General features: G+C 41.2%; 1 protein-coding gene across 1 annotated transcript in view; it reads right to left on the bottom strand.

Annotated features, from left to right (window-relative positions):
- The window catches only part of LOC124789707 (WD repeat-containing protein 54-like), a 68139-nt gene that overhangs the window by 11476 nt on the left and 31342 nt on the right, over nt 1–25321 (bottom strand). The window contains exons 3-4 of the mRNA XM_047257159.1: nt 20221–20434; nt 12516–12741 (exon numbers count right to left, since the gene is read on the bottom strand). Of these exons, the coding sequence (XP_047113115.1) occupies nt 12516–12741; nt 20221–20434 (440 nt within the window). The remainder of the gene's footprint in view (nt 1–12515; nt 12742–20220; nt 20435–25321) is intronic.

Genomic DNA, 25321 nt, shown 5'->3' with positions numbered 1-25321 from the left:
AATTAGGGAGAAGAGGAGTTTGTGGCACAACTTGACAAAAAGAAGGGACCGGTTAGTAGGACATGTTCTGAGGCATCAAGGGATCACAAATTTAGCATTGGAGGGCAGCGTGGAGGGTAAAAATCATAGAGGGAGACCAAGAGATGAATACACTAAGCAGATTCAGAAGGATGTAGGTTGCATTAAGTACCGGGAGATGAAGAAGCTTGCCCAGGATAGGGTAGCATGGAGAGCTGCATCCAACCAGTCTCAGGACTGAAGACCACACAACAACATGATACAGATAGTCTCATAATCAACTAGGTTATGAAATTCACATGTGGCAAATAACATAATTTATTTACCTGTGTTTCCCATCTTATTTATTAAGGTAGATAACATTTCAGTTATTTGTGTACTCACTGCAACAACAACTGCACTGTTTAGTGTGTAGATAGTCTAATTATATGCTATTAAGCTGTTTCAAAAACACTGAGAAGTCTCTGGTATGTTGAGATGGTGTCACCTTTGAAGACACCACCACAAGTGAATGGACACAAGTATTGCACAGCTGGCGAAACTGTCAGTTCATGAACACTGATTAGTGATAAACTGGTTAGGCTGGTCTAATGTTACAATATAAAACAAAGTAGAAAGTAAAGTGATATGTTAAGGATTTTGTACCATCCTTCTTATTCTTTCCCTTCAATGTTTTTGGCTTTTTAATCATTTTTGTTTCAACTGTGCAATCTTTTGACTGATCTTTCCAGTTGACGTCATTGGTATTCATACACTAACTTCAAGATCTTGTGGTCTTTCATGTGTTTTACATGTCATACTGCTTATTCGCATACTCCTCTATACCAACACAGTGCAAAAGTTGATACACTTTCAGCACTAGTACTGGAATTTCCTCACGGCTGCCCAATGACTGCTATCTGTATTATGATGACTTTGCAGCAGTCCAACAAATAGGGTGCACACATGACACCTCCATTGCCAACAGCAAAACTAGCAGTCACTGAGGCACACTATTTATATGTGCCCATCCACGTACCAAGGTAGGCATCATCCAGTTGAGCCATTTGGCCTGATCAGCTGTCAACATCCGCTGGGCAACTGTCCTTTGTTCTTCAACAGCCACTCAAACATCAATTCCAGTCGCGTGTCAAGGTCAAGAGTGTGCTGCAGTCTCGATTCCCCACAGCCACCTCCCCTCCACCAACACTATGGTGGAGTACCACAGGGAAGTATGATAGGACCACTGCTGTTCACAATATATATAAACGATCTAGTAGAAAGCATTGGATGCACTTTAAGGCTATTTGCATATGACGCAGTTGTCCATACCAAAGTAGCAATGTTAGAAGATAGTAAAAATTTGCAAAGCGACTTGTAGAGAATTGATTGAATGGTGCAAACTCTGGCAGTTGACCCTGAACGTAAATAAATGAAAACATATTGCAGCCGGCCGGGGTGGCCGAGCGGTTCTAGGTGCTACAGTCTGGAACCACGCGACCGCTACGGACGCAGGTTCGAATCCTGCCTGGGGCATGGATGTGTGTGATGTCCTTAGGTTAGTTAGGTGTAAGTAGTTCTAAGTTCTAGGGCACTGATGACCTTAGATGTTAAGTCCCATAGTGCTCAGAGTCATTTGAACCATTTTTGAACGTACTGCACATACATAGGAAAAGAAATCCACTACTGTACAGCTACACTATTGATGACAAACAGCTGGAGACAGCATCTGCCATAAAATATCTACATGTAACTATCCAGAGTGACCTTATGTGGAAGGACCACGCAAAACAGATAGTGGGAAAAGCAGACACCAGAGTCAGAATCACCGAAAGAATATTAAGGAAATGTAACTCATCCACGAAAGAAATGGCTTATAAGGTGCTTGTTCGCCTGATTCTTGAGTATGGATCCCTATCAGATAGGACTGATAGAGGAGATAGGGAATATCCAATAAAGAGCGGCGCATTTCGTCACAGGATCGTTTAGCTGGTGAGAGAGCATTACAGAGATGTTACACAAACTCCACTGGCAGACATTACAAGAGAAGCATTGTACATCACAAAGAGATTTACTATTAAAATTTCGGGACAGTACTTTTTAGGAGGAGTCAGACAACATATTACTTCCCCCACATACATCTCGCATATTGACCACGAGGGCAAAATTCGAGAAATTAGAGCAAATACAGAGGCTTACTGACAATCATTCTTCCTACGTACTGTTCGCGAGTGGAACAGGGTTGGCGGTATCAGTTAGTGGTACCGAAAGTACCCTCCACCAAAAACCATTTGATGGCTTGCAGAGTGTGATGTAGATGTATGGTCACAGTCTATGAGGTGTTACTTTTTTTGAGGCTTTGAATTATATGAACTGTGTTCTTTTTTCCAGAAGATGCCGATATTTTTTTCTCCTTGCACACATAAGGACTCTGAATAAATTTTAGATATATTTCCTTTGTAAATTAAGTAGGAATCTAGAGAAAGAAAACTATTTGTATGTATTCTTTTTTTTGTATGTATGCATGTCCTGCTAGAGGAAATATTATTTTATTGATGAAGAGTAATTTTAATTAGAATGTCGAGTAGCTTTGGTGCAGTGTTAACAAAAGTATTAATAAATGTTTAAAGAAATATACAATCGAAATAATTTGATTACAATTACACAGAAAGTTCTGACTGCTTAAAAGCTTGTTTGTTTTTGGTAATATGCTGCTTGCAATACATTTTTAGACATAAAAACAGACATCTAGGTGTTTTTAACGGTTTATTGCACCACTGAAATTTGTAGCTTTGATCCCTGCCCTGTACTGCATAGTTAGAAAATTCATTACTTTTTTACTGTCACAATGCACTTTGCTTAACTAAGATTTTCCTTTTATTATTGTGGTAGAGCTGAAGATCAGTCAATAACCGCATTCACAATGCCTTCTGGTGGAAGTGTGGAGTGGTGTCTTATCTGTAGTCTCATCAGAACCCTCACCGTGCACTAGTGATACATTGACACAGGGGTTAGCATTAGTTTTTCTGGGTTATTGAGAAACTGATGTACAGGTTGAGATACTGCAGAACCTCATGGCACCAAAGTGCAGAAGATAGTAATTTTATCTTATAGGAAGCAGTGTAGTTTTTTTGTGGTGTCATGTAAGTAGAGTTAGTGAAGTGATAATGAGAGGAACAGAATTAGGTAGCCTGGTGTTCTTGCTATAGTAACCCTGCCGGATGTGCAGATGGCTGGAGGCGATCTCTCCCACCATTTTTGCTACCTAACTCACCTCTACAAGTGTATTCTGCTGCACTGGCAGTTTACTAAGTGCTCAGTGCCTATCTGGAAATAGTGCCTGTTACCCAGCTAAATGATACTTGGTCTTTGCTCTTCTACTTTGGAATGATCCTCAAATACCTTCAGTTAAAACTTCCGGGCTGAGAGGCCGTGGTCAACGTATAAAATTCCCACCTAACGTTTTGTCTCCATCTGCGGGAGACATCTCCTGAGGTCGTCCGGCTACTGCCACTGAGGCTCCAAGTACTCTCGCATTTATAGAGCGCATAGAGGGCACGTGACGGTATGCCTATCATTGGAAGGTGTCATCATTCTCAATCAAGAGTAATCGATTCTAATTTCTCCCACATCCCCTCCCTCATAGCTGATAAACCCTGCCTCGCAGACCTACTACATTTACCACATCTTCAGAAACTCCCTCCCACCACCACACAGAATCCAGAACCTAAACAGAGCCGAAACACAGTTATCAAACTTTTTCTAAATAAGCCTTAGTCCCACATAGATATCAGCCATTTCCAAAGGCCATACTTTTTGCCCCACTTCCAAATTCAATCATACTGGACTTGTTATAGGCCTTCTCTCATTCTCCTGATCCCTACAGCAGAAACACTTTTTCACCACCAACCCTACCAATCAGACTCAACACAAAGCCAATGTTGAACCCTGCCCTGGCTCAGTTCACTCCTCCATCCATCCATGATCCATGCCAACTGCCCCCAAATCGGCACCTGTTAACATTCCAGAATTTCTTAACCTCAAACTTCTGCAAATCCCCCAACATAGAAACTAACCTCACATCTATAGAAAAAACTGCAATCCACTACCTAAAAACTGATCCCAACCTTATAATCAGTCAACAAAGGCTCCACCACTGCCGTTTTGTACCAAGGGATTACCTGACTTAGGGACTCCACCAACTGTCAGATTTGTCCACCATCAAACCCAGCCAGAGTGACCCTATTCCAGAAATCCATCAGGATCTCAAAGCTCTCCTCAAATCCTTAAGACTCATCTCCGAAATACACCCCCCCCCCCCCCCCCCCCAAAAAAAAAAATCTCTCTCTCTCGCTCTCATTACTCCTACCACTCCTGCACTCCTACCTTCTACATGCTTCCTGAAGTCCATAAAGCCAACCACCCAGTGGCCAGTAACTGCCCCCACTGAGAGAATCACTGCTCTTGTTGACCAACACCTTTAGCCTATTACTCACACACCTTACCCTCCTATATAAAAGACACCAACCAAAATCTGTCCATACATCCTCCTACCACCACCACCACCACCACCACAACCACAACCTACTGCACTCCAGTCACAGCCATCACCTATCCCAAAAAACGCATAGCTACCTGTGAAAGCAATCATGTAATCTATAAACTAAGCGGCAACCACTACATAGCTTTGTATGTGGGCATATCGAGCAACAAGCAGACTGTCCGCATCAATGGCCATTGACAAACTGTAGCCAAGAGACAGCTGGACAGGTGCAATTGGAGTTATGCAGTCCAGCCTCAATGGCCAGAGATGATGGTCATATGTGTGTGTGTTGTGCATTTTCTACTTCAGTAGGAGGCCTTTGGGCTGAAAGCTCAAATGTATAGCTGTCTTTTTGTTGTCCCCGTCTTTAACTAAACATCTCCTCAGTATAGTGAACAGCAATCTATCCTTATCATAATAATATCATCATTATTCCATCCCAGATTTTTCATAGTTTGATTTTGAGTGACATATTTTATTCAGCACATGCACTGCTCTAGCTTCAACCTGTTTTGCCTCAATTCAATCTTTACCTGTTGGACAATTAGTAATTACATTTTCATCATATACTTTTCACTGATATCAAGTGATTTGCTGAGTTCTTCCATCCTCACAACCTTGATCTTGTCCTTATGCTGTACTGGTTAAAATACTTATCCAGGGGAGACTTTTTTGCCATCAAACTTGATGGACCTTGGACTTGGTCTGTCAGTGGTGTCACATTCCATCAATTTGCTATCTAAGCCTAATCCCCACAATTCACTGCTTTTCACCAATTCTCATGCGATGTAGAGTCAAAAATCCTACTTAAGATAATACCTTAATTGTGCAGCAACTGTCATAACATGGTCTACTACTCACTCCTATTTTTACCTTCAGTTCTGAATGCAATTAATGTATGATTTGCATTTGTCTTTGATGTCCCTTACAAAAGAAAGGAATTAAAGATAGGACCAGATGGAGTGTGATGCAGAAATGAAAATAAAAAAGCAGCTCCACAGACAACACAGGCACTCTGTGAACATCTAGCCACATTCACATATTTAATGTTGTGACAACTCCACCTTTACAAAATTTAGCCTACACCTGACTATATTTGTTTGGAATCCAAGGCTTATCACGGTTCAGTCAAGTGCTATACCTGCACTGCCTGTTGTACTGCACTCTTTATCGACAAGACCAACATACCATGTCATGTGACTCACTTCACTTCATAAGGTGCACAGCCTGGCAGGTTACTCTGAATACATGTCACATATTTCATAGATTCATCCCTCAACCTCTTACCTACTATTCCCAACATAACTGCTTTCTGTATATCACTACAAGAAAAGAGGAGAGAAATGAGGAATCTATGAGCAGTTATAGTACACATATGCTGGCATAAATGTAGCAATTTAGTTTTGTATGAACGCTCTAGAATGATGGCTCACAGTGGACCTTGTGCTATGGCACTCAGCCTGGTTGCTGCACTAAGTTGGCAGTGGCTTATAGGGCACTATTAGCAACATGAATTGCTGCTGACTTGGCAGTGGTGCCTGGCAGTCACAGCTTTGCTGCTCTATGTTGCTTTCATTGCAGACTTGCAAAAACCCCATTTACAGTGGCTGAATGTGTGTTGTTCGACTTCATCCACAAAGCAAACATTTATGAGTTTAAGTAAATAACAGCTGTAATCAAAAGACTATTGTCAGGATACAATAAAGCAATTAACCTGTATTCATAAATAAGACATCTTTCTGGTGGAATATGAAAGAAATGATAAAAATTCCATGAAGCAAATGTGTGTGTAGTACAACCAATCTAAATTTGCATAGTTATATCTTGAAAGAGACACAAAACAAAATTCTTAGTACTGTGGCTCCTTATTCTCCATGTGTTTAACAGAGTTTTGTGTATGCAAATGAGTTCGTTTACTTTTAAATAAATTTATAGATTACAAACAGCACAAGGGACATCAATGCATCCATTGAGCACTGAAACTTTCATACCTGTGAATTTTAACCACCTCTTTCACAAGACATTTTTGTTCATTTCATTGTAACTTCACTCTACTAAGTTCTACAGAAAACAGATGTGCTGCTCCCTTTTTGAGAAAATTATTATTGCATCCATTATGGTGCCATGTGGTGATGTGATATCTCAACCTGAACTTTCATTCCTCAAAAATCATACTAAAGTTAGTGCTGAACTTGCATTAATGTAATATGAATTTACAACAAATCTGCAGATCTGACAGCGTTCTACACAAATTTTCAGTGGCACATAATCACACACTCTAATCCTCCCACCATTCTGAACAACCTCCTACAAAGGACTGCCCCCCATCACCCAATATCATGCTGGATTGGAAAAATTGAACCATATCCTTCGCCAGGGCTTCATCTATCGTCATGCCCTGAAACGAGGGATACACTATGCAAGATCCTTCCCATCCCTCCTAAAGTGGTGTTCCATCACCCACCCAATCTACATGGCAGCCTAGTCCATCCCTACACCATTCCGATTCCTAACCACTTGCCACAGGGATCATATCTCTGTGGAAGACCCAGGTGCAAGACCTGCCCAGTCTACCCAGCCAGCACTTCCTTCCAGCCCTGCCACAGGCCTGTCCTATCCCATCAGAGGCAGGGTCACATGTGAAAGCAATCATGCCATGTACCAACTCTGCTGTAATCACTGCACAGCTTTTTAAATCAGTGTTACAACCAACCAACTGTCCACCAGAATAAATGGCCACAGCCAAGAACAAAGTTGACCACCCGCTGGCACAACATGAGACTGAACGTAATGTTTGATTTCAATGGCTGCTTCGCCACCCAGGCCACATGTATCCTTCCTTCCACTACCAGCTTTTCTGAAGTACAAAGATGGAAGTTATCCTTGCAACACAACCTTCAGTCCTATAACATGCCCGGCCTTGATTTTCATTAACCCACTCCGCACCCTCCACCAAAGTTTCCCCTCCCTCTAGTCTATCATCTTCTCCCAATTTATGTCTCCACATCATCTTCATCGTTAGCCATTCCCCACCAGCTCTGGCACCCATGCTTAGTCCCTGCATCTACCGCACCTCACTCCTGCATTCCTAGGCAACAAATTGGCTGTCTCCATTCGAGCTGCTAGCTAGCCATCCCCAACACATCTTGTTGCCTCCCGCCTCTCTTTTTTCCCCTCTACCCACCCCTCTGACACAACTGCCACCCATCTCAGTCTACCTGCTGAACTGCAATCCTGACATTGTGTGGCCAGCACTGTGTGTGTGTGTGTGTGTGTGTGTGTGTGTGTGTGTGTGTGTGTGTGTGTGTGTGTGAGAGAGAGAGAGAGAGAGAGAGAGAGAGAGAGAGAAGAGAGAGAGAGAGAGAGAGATTTATTCTGAAAGTTAGCAAGTTGTTTTTTTTTTTTTGGGGGGGGGGGGGGGGGGAGGGGGTCGTGAACACATCAATATTTCAGGTTTTTGGTGCATGGACTCCTTTACCACTGAAATTTCACTTGCTTGTATATAAGAAATGTCCCAATTAGTTCATATCCACACTTCACACCCATATAGTGTTAGTTTTTCCTTGCCCAATTCTCGAGCAAATTTTAGTAATGCCACACATATGGTGGAAGCTGTGTAACTTACAGTATCAAAGGAAAATGCATTTGATAAAACTATAAATTACAAAGAGACAGAATGCCTGACCAGTATTTATATCCAGGTGATGAAATTCCAAGGAGGAAAGGTAGGTTGAGAGGAACACAACTGTTTTCTAATTTTTACCAAACTATTCCTCTTGATGAAGGAAATGACAGTTTTGAAAGCTAGGATTAGTTTTTTCACTTCTAAATGTATCTACTGGCAGTACTGGAACATTGCCTCCTGAAGATAATTTTATTATAGTCCATTCAATAAAGGAAAATTATAGAAAAAAATTCATGTAGTCACAAATTGTTGTACAGTGGTAGGAGGAGTGTAATGAACAACATACTAAAAATCCTGACTGGTTGGGTTTGAGCATGGGGTGGGGGGACATTTAAAAGTAACTTTCTTATGTTTTCAATATAATGGAAGGAAACATTCCACGTGGGAAAAATTATATATAAAAACAAAGATGAGGTGACTTACCGAACAAAAGCGCTGGCAGGTCGATAGACACACAAACAAACACAAACACACACACAAAATTCAAGCTTTCGCAACAAACTGTTGCCTCATCAGGAAAGAGGTAAGGAGAGGGGAAGACGAAAGGAAGTGGGTTTTAAAGGAGAGGGTAAGGAGTCATTCCAATCCCGGGAGCGGAAAGACTTACCTTAGGGGGAAAAAAGGACAGGTATACACTCGCACACACGCACATATCCATCCACACATACAGACACAAGGCAGAAGCAGACATATTTAAATATGTCTGCTTGTGTCTGTATGTGTGGATGGATATGTGCGTGTGTGCGAGTGTATACCTGTCCTTTTTTCCCCCTAAGGTAAGTCTTTCCGCTCCCGGGATTGGAATGACTCCTTACCCTCTCCTTTAAAACCCACTTCCTTTCGTCTTCCCCTCTCCTTACCTCTTTCCTGATGAGGGCAACAGTTTTGTTGCGAAAGCTTGAATTTTGTGTGTGTGTTTGTGTTTGTTTGTGTGTCTATCGACCTGCCAGCGCTTTTGTTCGGTAAGTCACCTCATCTTTGTTTTTATATATAATTTTCTTATGTTTTTCTTGACTGTCTCATTTCCCAAATTTATACCATCCCCTCTGTAGCTTCTCTTATGAATCACTGTCAATGAAGTCTGCAGAGATGCCTGGGGGGGAGGGGGGGGGGGGGGGTTATTCTCCACAAAGTGGTGGAATACAGACATGAATTACTAATAATACTAATGCAAGACATGCTTATGGACAGAATCTATGTGGATCCTGGATCCTTGCACATTGTTCTACAATGTTAGAGGGAAATTGATTCTTAGTCATCCTGTACAGCAACTGTAGTGCTCTTCTGGGAAAGTTAACTTCCCCCACCACAAATGCCTCCCACTTTTCAGTTTATACACAGACCTCCACATTTCCTGTTCAGTTATCTCATGTGAGTACATAAAAATAATTTCGCTGAGATCATGTTTAGGTAGTGCAATTATTTACAGATTACTGAGTCTTTATTTGCAGTTGTTTAAATGAGCTATTATGTAAAAAGTCTCAATGGTTGGAGCTGTCAACTGTCTACCACACTGAAGAGCCTGCTTAAATGGTAACACACTAACAATATGCATTCGACAATGTTGATTTCACTTGCTCCACCTTCAATGCTGGAGTACTTTTCACAGCTTGAGGGTGTCAAATGCATCACTGTTGTCTCAGGTCTCCCAATGAGGTCCAGAGGTGTAGATTGACTCCCACTGTGACAGAAGCAGTGTTCTTCATTTAACATGGTCAATCCCATTATATTTGACATATTGACACCTACCTTACAAGATATACTGTGGATTTGTGGTAAGTGGCTCCACTCAGCACAGTCCCTCTATAAGTGCTAGCAATTCCTGACTGGAAGAGATTTGTGCAGTATACCAGCAACACGATTAAGTTAAGAGAAGGGCAGTAAATTTCTGTTCATTCATTAACTCACCACCAAGTGACTAGAACATGGTTCCATGGGTTTACAGTAAGCTGTCAATGACTGACAGCAGCAAGCTGCCACATTTACCAATCTAATTCTGTTCCCACAAACACTATATAGGCCACTGACATCATACTTACTAACTGAGCACTTCTCAGCCATTGTTTATTGGAACATATTTTTACACAAAACTCACTTAACATTGCAAATAAGTACTCAATAAACTTAGAATAACTCCAGTTTAGAAACATGTACTCAGTGAAGTTATTTTTTCTACTTACAGAAGAGGACTTGGCAGGTCATTCTGAGACGATGCAGTCTGTGCATGAACTGAAAATGGAAGAATGCTACAACTGCTGCAGAGAACCACTAAGAATCAATTTCCCCAATGGCAGTCTAGAACAGTGTGCGAACATTTATGTAGAATCTGACTACACTGTTTTCTTGCATTTATATTATTACAACTCATATTTGTATTCACTGTAGTGTTAACACTCTTCTCTATTTGCGCCAGGTTCTTGACATTGTTTTCTCTCCCTAACACATGTTTAAAAGATGGAAGAAACAGAGTTTGCCTCCATATCAAGTTCAAAAGTGATATCTTCCAATATAGGACCTATTTTAATCTTAGTGGTTTTTAGGACCTGCACAAAAGAAAGTAAATAGAATTACACATTGAGTTCATACACACATATCTTGCAGGCATCTCTTTAAAAAAAGCTGGGAATATTAACCATTACCACACAGTACATTTATCCATTTAAGAAATTTGTTACCAACAATTTATATGGGTTTGAGAGCAACAGACACATTCACAAATAGAATACTTGAAGGAAAAATAATCTGCATTGCCCTTTAATGAATCAAACTTTGGCACGGAAATGGGTGAAAGATGCAGTTATAAAGCTGACACATGGAAATAAAATGACTGATAGATAGCAGAAGTGTTTTCACATGTAGATTTCAGATGTTTCTTGTTAACAAATCCTTCTACACCATAGAGGAATTCTGTACATGGTCAAGACCTACACAATGTTGAGGGCAATGGACAGAGCTCACATTGACTACAGATATACCCACTTAATTTGCTACATTTATGAGAATGCCATTCTACATGTGAAAATAAAGGAAGACTAGAGCAGTGTAGAAGTTCTTTTGAGGAGAGGTGTCAGACAAGCAGACACAATTATCACCTAAATTATTCACCATGGCTCTGAAGGATGTGTTCAAGTGTCTGTCCTGGGGACAGAAAGGTATCAACATAGATGGAAAATGTTTCATCCACCTTTGCTTTGCAGATATCATCCGTAAACTGCCTATCCCTATAAATTCAAAAAGGGAAGTCTGACACATGCATTCTGCCAGTAACAACATATGGGCTCAAAACAATGAAACTTACAAAAAGCAAGCACAATTTGGTTCCGGGTCTGTCGAATGGCAATACAGAGAGAGCAATGCTTGGAGTGAGTCTGAGAAACAGGATCAGGTTCAAAGAGATAAGGAGAAAAACGAGGGTCTGTGATGTCGTTAGGCAGGTAGTGAGACTTAAGTAGTATTAGGCAGGACATAATGTAGTTTATTCTGAATATAATCTATGGAACTAACTACTTCAATATATTTTTCAGTGTTAAGCCATTCCTGTTCTATGTTATCTGCTGACAGAATTTTTCTGTTAGTCTGCTTTGGTGTAAATTGCTGTCAGTTTGTAAAACATATGTTTAGTAACACTCTGATGTTTGTGCTCTATCTTTGCTTTCATTTTCTTCTATGTAGGTAACTTAAATATCTCTGAGATTATTAAATAATTGCCTAACATTATGGTACATCTTCTTTCCCACTTCAGTACTGGTAGCTGTGGGACAAAGTTCCTCATTAGTTACCACAGAATCAATTATTAACCTATGTCACTACCCTTGTTAGGTGAATCTATAAATATGTTTCTTCCCAAAAAACTCATCTCATAATTTTGCATTTACTGAATGTACAAAATGCTCTTAGATGGTACCCACATTGCCAAGGCAAGATTCTCCTTCTGTCCCTACAACTTATGGAAAGATTTATGTCAAACCATTGCATTTTAATTACTGTTTTTACAAATAAAGCCAATTTTATTTATCATGTCCATCAGCTTTTGTAGTTCCTTATAAAATGGACAGACATTTGATTACTTATGCTTAAGGCATCGGTTTTAACAAGCCCAGTATATACTATGAATGTGTTATTCATTAGCATGTCATTTCGTTGAAGTTGTTACTTTTTAATCTCATAGGGTGGAGAGTCTGCACGTTAATGATGAGACAATGCTATACAGATTTTTTGATGAAGTACCCATAGATACAAGTCTTACTGACCTAAGCAACATTTTAGCAATCTGATATTTGCAATACTTACCAATTTATCACCGGGTTCCAACTGCCAGATTCTAATAAAAGAATCTTCCGATACAGATAACAATAATCCAGCTTCAGGTGTAAAGTCGAGAGCTGTGACAGGACGTGCATGAGCTGTCACATCATAAAGAAGCTGACCAGATGGGCTCTCAAATAGGCGGAGGTGGCCAGAGAGATACCCCGCAATTACCACACTGTCACAGTTCACCAAAGACGTGCAAACTGAACTGAAAGCATGTACTTAACAGTTAGCAATAGATAATCTTTCAAAAAGAGATAGATTAGATTAGATTAGATTAATACTAGTTCCATGGATCATGAATACGATATTTCGTAATGATGTGGAACGAGTCAAATTTTCCAATACATGACATAATTAGGTTAATTTAACAACATACTTAAGTTAATATAACAACTTTATTTTTTTTAATGTTTTTTCTTTTTTTTTTCTTAATTTATATCTAAAAATTCCTCTACGGAGTAGAAGGAGTTGTCATTCAGAAATTCTTTTAATTTCTTCTTAAATACTTGTTGGTTATCTGTCAGACTTTTGATACTATTTGGTAAGTGACCAAAGACTTTAGTGCCAGTATAATTCACCCCTTTCTGTGCCAAAGTTAGATTTAATCTTGAATAGTGAAGATCATCCTTTCTCCTAGTATTGTAGTTATGCACACTGCTATTACTTTTGAATTGGGTTTGGTTGTTAATAACAAATTTCATAAGAGAGTATATCTACTGAGAAGCTACTGTGAATATCCCTAGATCCTTAAATAAATATCTGCAGGATGATCTTGGGTGGACTCCAGCTATTATTCTGATTACACGCTTTTGTGCAATAAATACTTTATTCCTCAGTGATGAATTACCCCAAAATATGATGCCATATGAAAGCAATGAGTGAAAATAGGCGTAGTAAGCTAATTTACTAAGATGTTTATCACCAAAATTTGCAATGACCCTTATTGCATAAGTAGCTGAACTCAAATGTTTCAGCAGATCATCAATGTGTTTCTTCCAATTTAATCTCTCATCAATGGACACACCTAAAAATTTGGAATATTCTACCTTAGCTATATGCTTCTGATTAAGGTCTATATTTATTAATGGCGTCATATCATTCACTGTACAGAACTGTATGTACTGTGTCTTATCAAAATTCAGTGAGAGTCCGTTTACAAGGAACCACTTAGTAATAGGCGTAGTAAGCTAATTTACTAAGATGTTTATCACCAAAATTTGCAATGACCCTTATTGCATAAGTAGCTGAACTCAAATGTTTCAGCAGATCATCAATGTGTTTCTTCCAATTTAATCTCTCATCAATGGACACACCTAAAAATTTGGAATATTCTACCTTAGCTATATGCTTCTGATTAAGGTCTATATTTATTAATGGCGTCATATCATTCACTGTACAGAACTGTATGTACTGTGTCTTATCAAAATTCAGTGAGAGTCCGTTTACAAGGAACCACTTAGTAATTTTCTGAAAGACAGTATTGACAATTTCATCAGTTAATTCTTGTTTGTCAGGCGTGATTACTATACTTGTATCATCAGCAAAGAGAACTAACTTTGCCTCTTCATGAATATAGAATGGCAAGTCATTAATATATAATAAGAACAACAAAGGACCCAAGACTGACCCTTGTGGAACCCCATTCTTGATAGTTCCCCAGTTTGAGGAATGTGCTGATCTTTGCATGTTACGAGAACTACTTATTTCAACTTTCTGCACTCTTCCAGTTAGGTACGAATTAAACCATTTGTGCACTGTCCCACTCATGCCACAATACTTGAGCTTGTCTAGCAGAATTTCATGATTTACACAATCAAAAGCCTTTGAGAGATCACAAAAAAACCCAATGGGTGGTGTTCGGTTATTCAGATCATTCAAAATTTGACTGGTGAAAGCATATATAGCATTTTCTGTTGAAAAACCTTTCTGGAAACCAAACTGACATTTTGTTAGTACTTCATTTTTACAGATATGTGAAGCTACTCTTGAATACATTACTTTCTCAAAAATTTTGGATAAAGCTGTTAGAAGGGAGATTGGACGGTAATTGTTGACATCAGATCTATCCCCCTTTTTATGCAAAGGTATAACAATAGCATATTTCAGTCTATCAGGGAAAATGCCCTGTTCCAGAGAGCTATTACACAGGTGGCTGAGAATCTTACTTATCCGTTGAGAACAAGCTTTTAGTATTTTGCTGGAAATGCCATCAATTCCATGTGAGTTTTTGCTTTTAAGCAAGTTTATTATTTTCCTAATTTCAGAGGGAGAAGTGGGTGAGATTTCAATTGTATCAAATTGCATAGGTATGGCATCTTCCATTAACAGCCTAGCATCTTCTAATGAACACCTGGATCCTACTATATCCACAACATTTAGAAAATGATTATTAAAAATATTTTCAACTTCTGACTTTTTGTTCGTAAAGTTTTCATTCAATTTGATGGTAATACTGTCTTCCTCTGCTCTTGGTTGACCTGTTTCTCTTTTAATAATATTCCAAATTGTTTTAATTTTATTATCAGAGTTGCTGATTTCAGACATGATACACATACTCCTGGATTTTTTAATAACTTTTCTTAATACAACACAGTAGTTTTTATAATTTTTGATAGTTTCTGGGTCACTACTCTTTCTTGCTGTCAGATACATTTCCCTTTTCCGGTTACAAGATATTTTTATACCCTTAGTAAGCTATGGTTTGTTACAACGTTTCTTACGAGTATATTTAACTATTTTCTTGGGGAAGCAGTTTTCAAATGCATTTACAAAAATGTCATGAAATAAATTATATTTTAAATTGGCATCAGGTTCACGGTACACCTCATCCCAGTCTAACTGCTGTAGGCTTTCCCTGAAATTTGCAATTGTTAAATTGTTGACTGAACGTACTACTTTGGAGGACTGTTTGGTATTGCTGAATGGAGCTATGTCATATATTGTAACTAGCTGTGCACCATGATCAGAAAGACCATTCTCAACAGGCTGAGCATTTATCTGGTTAAACTTATCTTGGTCTATAAAGAAGTTATCTATCAGTGAGCTGCTATCCTTTACCACCCGAGTAGGAAAATCAATAACGGGTGTCAAATTGAAAGAACCGAGTAATACTTCAAGGTCATTTTTCCTATTACCCTCTTTCAGAGAATCTACATTGAAGTCCCCACAAATAATAATTTGCTTCCCCCTGTCTGAGAGATAGCACAACAAGGAGTCCAAATTTTTCAGAAATAGATGAAAATTTCCTGATGGGGACCTATATACAGTTACAATTATAAATGTGCCTTTATTTAATTTAAGCTCACAGGGTTCTATATGTTTCTCTACACAAAACTTTTTTGTTTCTATACTTTTTGCACAATGATAACTTTTGACATATATGGCAACTCCTCCTTTCTTCATATTTTCTCTCATTACATGCGCAGAGAGCTTATATCCACTTACATTTACCTTATCCATATCAGTAACAATGTGATGCTCAGACAGGCATAGTATATCTATTTCATTCTCAGCTTCTAAATCTTCTAAACAAACCAGAAGCTCATCTACTTTATTCTTTAAACTCCCAATAATTTGATGAAATATACTTACGTTATTTTTAATTATACTTTTCTGAGAACCTTTCCTTATTCTAACATTTGCAGTACTCTCCTGTCTGAGTTTCTCATTGTGCTTAGGCCTAGTTCCTATACCAGTGGTCACACGGTGTTCAGAGAGGCAGATTATGTCAACTGGGTTGGGTGACTTTAATTCATCAATGCAGTTACCTAGGACTGAGATACAACTTGGTGGAGATAAAATTTCTGGTGATTGGTGAAAATTTATAATTGATAGCTGTGATTGGTGATCCAATGTGCTAGAATTGTGCTGTTTAATTTCTTTCCTAAACTAAAGATTTGTTTCAATCCTGACCTCTCGTAGAACTTGACATCTTTCTGTCTTACCTATCCTAAAAAAAGTGCTGCTCCAACACCTGTAACCACTGGTATTTTACCATTCATGGCAGTGCCTCCCCCCCTTAAATTTCCTGCTATTACCCCAGCCAGTTTCCCCTTCCCTTTCCTGTTGAGATGTAGGCCGTGCCTGGTATAGTCCCACCTACTGAGATAATCAACAGGAACCACACCAATATGAGCCCCCGCACCTGACCCAAGCAGCCGTTCCAACTCCAAATTAACTCTCCCAACAGAAGAGTTCAAATGAGGCCGGTCATGGCGTCTCAGGACAGATACAAATTCAACATTGGTGTGTCTCGATGCCGACGCAATCTTTACCAGGTCACACTCTATACTGTACCCAGGATCTCTGTCGATGCTGTTCCCTGGCTAACAATTTTTTAAAAAATGAATTTATCAGACCATAAAAAAGGATGATTCAAATACAGAATTTCCTGAGCTTTCAGCCAGGTCCATCAGGTAAGAGGAACAGATCTATATTATACACTGAAGAGCAAAAGAAACTGGTACACCTTCCTAATATTGTGTAATGCCCCCGGGAGCACGCAAAAGTGCCGCAACATGACGTGGCATGGACTTGACTAATGTCTGAAGTAGTGCTGGAGTGAACTGCCACCATAAATTCTGCAGGGCCGTCCATAAATCTATAAGATCTCTTCTGAACAGCATGTTTCAAGGCATCCCAAATATGCTCAATAATGTTCATGTCTAGGGAGTTTGGTGGCCAACAGAAGTGTTTAAACTCAAAAAAGTGTTCCTGGAGTCACTCTGTGGCAATCCTGGATATGTGGGGTGTGCATTGTCCTGCTGGAATTGCCTAAGTCTGCCTGAATGCACAATGGACAAGAATGGATGCAGGTGATCAGACAGGTGTTTACGTACATGTCACCCGTCAGTCATATCTGGACTTATCAGGGGTCCCGTATCTCTCCAACTGCACATGGTCCACCACATACAAAGCCTCCACCAGCTTGAACAGATCCATGGATTCATGAGATTGCCTCCATACCCATAAACGGCCATCTGATCTATACAATTTGAAATGAGACTCGTCCAACCAGGCAACATGTTTCCAGTCATCAACAGGCCAATGTCGGTGTTGATGAGCCCAAGCGAGGCATAAAGCTTTGTGTCGTGCAGTCATCAAGGGTACATGAGTGGGCCTTCAGCTCTGAATGGCCATATCGATGATGTTTCATTGAGCAGTTCACATGCTGACTCTTGTTGATGGCCTAGCATTGAAATCTGCAATTGCGGAAGGGTTGTACTTCTGTCACATTGAAGGATTTCTCCTCATTTGTCATTGGCCCTGTTCTTGCAGGATCTTTTTCTGGCCACAGCAATGTCAGAGATTTTATATTTTACCGGATTCCTGATATTCACGGTACACTTGTGAAACGGTCTTAACAGGAAAATCCCCATGTCCACACTACCTTGGAGATGCAGTGTCCCATCATTCGTGCACTGACTATAACAACACGTTCAGCCTCACTCAAATATTGACAACCTGCCATTGTAGCAGCAGTAACTGGTATAACAACTGCGCCAGACACTTATTGTCTTACATAGGCTTTGCTGACTCCAGTGTCCTATTCTGCCTGTTTACATGTCTCTCTATTTCAAAATGCATGCCTACACCAGTTTCTTTGGCACTTAAGTGTAATACATTTGTAAGGGGCTGAACAGCAATTTAAAAGCATGGGGACTACACAGCTTTCAAGAGACCCTAAGCAGACAAAAAAGGAAAAAACTTACAGAGATTTTAAAGTCTCAACAGTTTTGTTTTTTAATTACAGTGTCAAAAGCTTGTTTGTAAGGTTGTGTGTATGTATGCTTATTACGCAAAAGAGTGTAAGAACGGAGAAATCAAAATGCTGTAATATTACTACAACGGAATCCTAGTATTCCAAGACAGTCATGGCCGGAACAATCTCAGATAACTGCAATGAAATAATAATAATAATAATAAGCAAAAAATTAAAAAAGAAGCAAAACTGGTACTACATATATTAGATACATAGTTATTTGTAACAGAAAACCCTTAATTCTGTGAAAAAATTATGTATATACGAATGTAATAATAACAATAAACAACTACAAAAATGTAATAAGCAATTGGTACCTACATACACACAACCTTACAAACAAGCTTTTGACACTGTAATTAAAAAACAAAACTGTTGAGACTTTAAAATCTCTGTAAGTTTTTTCCTTTTTGTCTGCTTAGGGTCTCTTGAAAGCTGTGTCGTCCCCACTTTCTTTTAAGTATGCAAATGTAATTACAGAGGTTGCAGGTTGCTGCTCCAAATGTGTTAACGCAGTTTCAAGTGCTGATGAGTGAAGCTCCTGTGCAGCACCTATGTACATTACCATCACACTTGTCATCAAGCAGTGTTCACCTGTTAACAGCTTTGTTAGTCATCTCTACCAGATCACCACTGTTAAGGACAAATTCTACCATCTGCCTGAATCTGAGCAACAAAACTTATTAGTAATGTCTTCATGGTTGGGAAAGCATTTGCCAAATTTGAAAGACAGTTATTCACTACAGTGAGGTCCTCAGTTCTGCAATGTTCTTCACAGTTTAGCAAGTTATTTCATGATCACCCATGTTATTTTGCAATGCTAATATTACTGTGGGTAACATTTTATAGTTTTCATTCATCTCTAAACAGATGATCTAGTGTATAACACTCTTTCCTCAACAAATCTTGAAAGACTTTACAAAAACAGAACAGATGCTGCAACAGATGCTGCGTCACCTCACATGTCTCTGCCCTCGGATAAGTTGACTGCTTCATACTCTTTTTATCACCATGAATGCTCCATGAGTTTATCATTTATTTCTGTTTTGTTGTCCACTCACCCACACTTTGAGATGATACACTTTAAGCAATGTTGTTCCTTGCCATTATTAGGAGGTGTTATTGCTTACATTTCTTTTGAAGCATTTCCATTTCAATGTTGTGCTTTTCTTGGGCATAAAATTTGACAGAACAGTGTTTGAATGCTGGGAAAAGAAGTAAAAACTGGGACATGGAACAATAATGATGCAGGCATTTTTATAAATACAGGTATTCAATTTGTAAGTCAGCTGATATCTAGGACAGGCTGTTCCTCATGTGGCATGGTCTTCATGAGTAGCTTACAGCTCACATGCAGGCAGGCACAGTTAGTACTGGCTACCTGTCAGGCAGCTCTACTGTACACTTTTTGAGCATGTGCGAGTCATTGGACACCCCTGCTTACAGGTGCTCAGTTATGGCAGTGCTGTCATACAGGACATAGCCAGGCTCCCTGACTGTCTGCATGGCAGCAGTTTGCCACCCCTGCCCACCAGAGTGCCCTACTGCCCACGAGTGCACACTTGAGCTGGAGCAGCCTGCCCTAGTGAGCCCCTTGTGCCATACAGTTTCAACTACCAAATTACAACAATACAAGAACTTAAATGTAATATTATTGCAAATAGACTGTGGCATGTACTGACTGCTGCCCGAAATGGTCAAAATATGGCACCTTATTTTGAAACTAGAGGAAGATTACAAAATGCTGTAAAGAGACTGCAATTCAATCTGTATCTATGTCATTTGCACCTGAGTGCTATTGAATTTGTCACAACACAGGTGTTGTGTTAAAATTCATACATTTTTGACTGTTTTCATTATGTATTTTTTGCAAAATTACTGCTGGCCTATTTTTAACATGGTTCAAGCTACAATTAAACCTACCTGAAGCTGGGAATAGTAGCAAGATGGCTCATGCTGTCGTCAATTGCCCATATTGTAATAACACCAGAGTTATCAGTGGAAATCATCGTTTTTCTGCCACTCTCTAATGAGATCACTGCCTGATCATGTGCCTTAAAGAGCCTTACTACTTCCAGTACCTGACAACTCTCCTCATCTGGATAGCAAAATATGTAGATATAGCCCGAACTGTTCCCTGTGTTGAACACAAATAAGTACTGCAATTTCCATGTATTTTACTTGACTACATTTTTAAAAATGGTTTTCATTAGTAAAGATGAATTTTAGAAGGAAATCTACATTTTGTCTATATTACCTATGCTAATGGAAAGTCCTTGGAGGAACGTAAATAATGTAAGCTCAACTGGGCTGACAGGTTGTGGCACGTGGAGTGGGCGAGGGGAGAAACAAAGTGGGGAGTGGGAGATAGTGATGGGGAAAGGTGACCGACAGGTGGGAGGGAGAGGCAGCAGGTGCATGCGATAGCAATGTGTCTACAGTGAGCTTGTTCTGGCCTCAGGCGGAGGGAGTTATGTTCAGTGCACAATGACACAGAGAGTAGGAAGGGCTTCACAAAAATTATGGTAGAGCTAGTATATTACATGACTGCTTTCATATGTGGTCCAGCCCATGACAGGATAAGATAGGCTTGGACTGTAGCACCATGTGCACGTGGGTGCAGTGGGTAGGTCTTACACTGTATCTTCCATATGACTTACGTGGCAACTCTTGAGGATAGTTGTAATGTAAGGACATAGTAGGATATTGTGTAGATAAGATGGGCACTGGAATACTATTTTGGGAGGGGATGGGATAGATCACTAGAAGCATATTCTTTATTTCAGTGTATGATGGCAAACTGGTAACTGGCAGTTTGAGAGGGTGGGAGGAGGGGTGCGTCATTTGCAACTGGATACTGATGTTATTGCTGAACCATGTGTAAGGAGCAGTCAAATGAAAACTGAACACGTGCCACAACGAGACCATGGAATGGTTCCATTCAAAAGTAATTATCATTACGACATTTATCGCACTGGGAGACGAGACGGCCAATTCTTGTTTCGTAGAATGTGGTCCGTACTGATGGATCCACAGCCCTACTCACTCTTGCACTTCCTCGTCCAACTGAAACTGACACCATGCGTGTCTTTCTTCAAATCACCAAAGATGTGAAAACCACATCATGAAATATCTGGGCTGTAGGGAGGATGTTGTAGTGTTTCCCAACCAAATCACTAAAGTGTAGCTTTTGTCTGATTGGCAGGGTGGAGCGGGCATTATTGTGCAACATGATGACTTCATCTGACAGCATTCTTGGGCATTTCGACTTTATGGCACATCACAGTTTCTACAAAGTGTACTCACGGTGCGTGCACATTCATTGTGGTTCCACATTTGAGGAACTCAACAAGCAGAGTTGCAAGATAATGGATTTGCTGATTGACATTGTGGGGCCAGGCATTGTTGTGCAACTCTGCTAATTGAGTTCCTCAACAATGGGATCAGAATCAATGTGCAGTACTATGACAAGGGCTATGCCTCGGTGATTTGGTTAGGAAACACTGCAGCAGCCTCCATATACCCCAGATCTTTCACTGTGTAGTTTTCACATCTTTGGTGACCTGAAGAAAGACACGTGTGGACATCGGTTTGAATCAGACAAGGATGTGCAAAAGTGGGTCCAGTTGTGGTTGGTTGGTTGGTTTAAAATGGGGGGAAAGGGACTCTTTCCAGTAGAACAATTACCCAAGGGAAAGAAGACAACAAAGAAGATGTACGGCACCATAACAGAAGAAAGGAAGAACCGGAAGAATGACGGAAGGACAACAAACACTACAATGGACAAAAGAGGACAAGAAAACCACAGAGACACACAAGAAACAGGGAGAGGAGATTAAAAACAAGAAAGCAGATTACCATGGCTGGCTGACCATGAGAATAACAAAAGGAGAACCCAGCCACTCTGCAACACATTAAAACCTCCACCCTAAAAGCCCTAGGGTGGAGGACACAGAGGGACAAAGGACATGGGCTAAAACTCAGATCAAATGATAAAACTCAACCTCATGAATAAAACGTAAAACTAAAGTTGTTGCCCAACACCAAAGTTAGGGTGCTGGGAAAGTTAAAGGTCCACCACAGAGCAGCTAAAAGTGGGCAGTCCAGCAAGAGGTGAACGACTGTCATTTGGGAGCCACAGTGACACTGAAGTGGGTCCTCGCGATGGAGGAGGTAACCATGTGTGAGCCATGTATGGCCAATGTGGAGGCAACAAAGGACAACAGATTCCCTGCTACAAGCCCACAGGTAAGATTTCCACACATTCACAGTCTCCTTAATGACGCACAGTTTGTTGTGCATACTGTTATGCCACTGTGTCTCCCACAGCCGAAAAACCTTGTGGCATAAGACAGAACACAGGTCCGGTTCAGGAATGCCCATCTCCAGGAGCGGATTCCGTGTAGCCTGTCTGGCTAGTCTGTCAGCAAGTTCATTGCCTGGGATTCCAACGTGTCCTGGTGTCCACACATACACCACTGAACAACTGGACCGTTCTAGGGCAGAGATGGACTGCTGGATGTTCGCTACCAAATGATGGCGAGGGTAATACTGGTCGATAGCTTGTAAGCTGCTCAGGGAGTCAGAACACAGAGGAAACAACTCACCAGAACATGAACGGATGTACAGAAGGGCACAAGATACAGCCGAAAGCTCTGCAGTGAATACACTGCAGCCAGTGGGCAAGGGTTGCTGTTCAATATGGCCTCTGTGGACATAGGCGAAGCCAACATTACCATCAGCCATTGAGCCATCAGTGTAAACAACTTCAGAGGCCCGGAACACGTCAAGAATCAAGAGGAAGTGACAGCGGAGAGCGGTGGGGTTAACGGAGTCCTTAGGGCCACGCAAAAGGTCCAGACAAAGCTTCAGCTGAGGTGTACACCATGGAGATGTACGTGAATGGATCTCAAGTAGAGGTGGTAAAGGGAAGGACTCCAGTTCAGAGAGAAGATCACACATGAATCACAATTGTGAGCCCTGACCTGGGCCGGCGATGAGGGAGATGAACTGCTGCAGGTGGGAAAAGGAGATGGTAATTTGGATGCTCAGGAGAACTACAAGTGTGTGCAACATAAGTGGCGAGGAGTTGTGCACGTCGCTTCTGCAATGAAGGGACTCCGGCCTCCACCAAGACACTGGTCACCGGACTCGTTCTAAAAGCTCCCGTCGCTAGGCGAACACCACAGTGGTGCACTGGTTCAGTAAATGCAACACTGAGGGTGCCACGGAACTGTAAACCAGACTCCCATAGTCAATGCAGGATTCAACAAGGGCTCTGTAGAGCTGCAGCAGTGTAGAGCAATCTGCACTCCAGTTGGTGTTACTCAGGCAGTGGAGAGCATTGAGGTGCTGCCAGCAATCCCACTTAAGCTGATGTAGGTGAGGTAGCCAAGTCAATCAGACATCGAAAACCAGTCCTAAAGATCAATACGACTCCACTACAGTGAGTGGATCCTAATTAAGATAAAGTTTGGGTTCGGGGTGAACAGTACAATGCTGACAGAAGTGCACGACACATGACTTGACTGTGTCTTGTGAATGACTCCCTGTAGGTGCCGCTCAGCAGCACCAGTACTGGAGGAGCAGTGCGAAATGCAGAAGTCATCTGCATATAGAGAAGGGGAGACCGACGACACTACAGCTGCTGCCAGGCCATTGATGACCGCTAAAAATAGAGATACACTCAATATAGAACCCTGCAGAATGCCATTCTCCTGAATACGGGAGGAACTATGGGAGGCACCAACTTGGACACGGAAAGTATGGAGTGACAGTAAGTTTTTGGATAAAAATTGGGAGCGGGCCTCGGAGACCCCCCCCCCCCTCCCCCTCGTACAATGTGGCAAGGATATGCTGATGCCAGGTCGTCTGTCGCCAGGTCGTGTTGTATGCTCTACATAAGTCAAAACAGATGGCAACCAGATGCTGGCTTCCGGAAAAGGCTGTTTGGATGGCAGACTCGAGGGACACAAGATAATCAGTGGTAGAGCGATCCCGGCAGAAGCCGCCCTGACACAGACCCAGTAGGCCACGTGACTCCAGGACCCAACCCAACCGTCGACACACCATACAAGCCAGCAGCTTACAGAGAACGTTGGTGGGGCTGATAGCTATCCACATCAAGCGGCTTTTTACCGGGATTTAGCACCTGAATGATGGTGCTCTCCCACCATTGCGATGGAAAGACGCCATTGCATGAGATCCGGTTGAAGATGACAAGGATATATCACTTGTAGTCAGATGACAGATGTTTAATCATCTGCTGTGGCTCCGATCAGGCCCAGGAGCTGTGTTGAGGCAATGTGCAAGAGTGCTGAGGAGCTTCCACTCTGTAAATGGGGCGTTATAGGGTTCACTGTGGCGTGTAGTGAACGAGAGGACTTTCCTTTCCATCTGCCATTTGAGGGTGTGAAAGGCTGGGGGGGTAGTTCTCCATCGCAGAGGCTCGAGCAAAGTGCTCGGCAATCACATTTGCATTGGTAGAGAGCACACCATTGATGTTAACAATAGGGACACCTGTTGGGGTCTGGTACCAAAAAAGATGTCTGATCTTCATCCAGACTTGGGAAGGTGACGTATGGCACCCAATGGTCGACACGTACCTCTCCCAATACTCCTGTTTCCGTCGTTTTATAAGCAGGAGAACGAGGGCACATAGCCGCTTAAAGGCTATTAGGTGTTCTACGGAAGGGTGCCGCTTATGTCACAGTAGAGCTCGCCGGCGCTCTTTAACTGCCTCAGTGACTTCCAGCGCCCACCAAAGGACTGTCTTTGACTGGGGGCACCCTAGAGAAAGAGAGATCGCATTTTCCGCCGCAGAAATGATCGTTGTAGTGACCTGCTTAGTCACAAACGTCGATGGCACCACATGGGCGAGATTCAAAGGTGACAGCAGAGGTGAAGGCTACCCAGTCTGCCTTTTTTAAAGCCCATCTGGGTAGGCATCCATGGGCATGACACCAGGGGAGTGACAAGAAGATGGGGGAGTGGTCACTACCACACAGGTCGTCATGTGCTCTCC

This window comes from Schistocerca piceifrons, chromosome 3 (assembly GCF_021461385.2).
Source record: "Schistocerca piceifrons isolate TAMUIC-IGC-003096 chromosome 3, iqSchPice1.1, whole genome shotgun sequence".
Classification (NCBI taxonomy): domain Eukaryota; kingdom Metazoa; phylum Arthropoda; class Insecta; order Orthoptera; family Acrididae; genus Schistocerca; species Schistocerca piceifrons.
The sequence above is the reverse complement of the archived record's forward strand: the minus strand, read 5'-3'. Positions and strand labels throughout refer to the sequence as shown.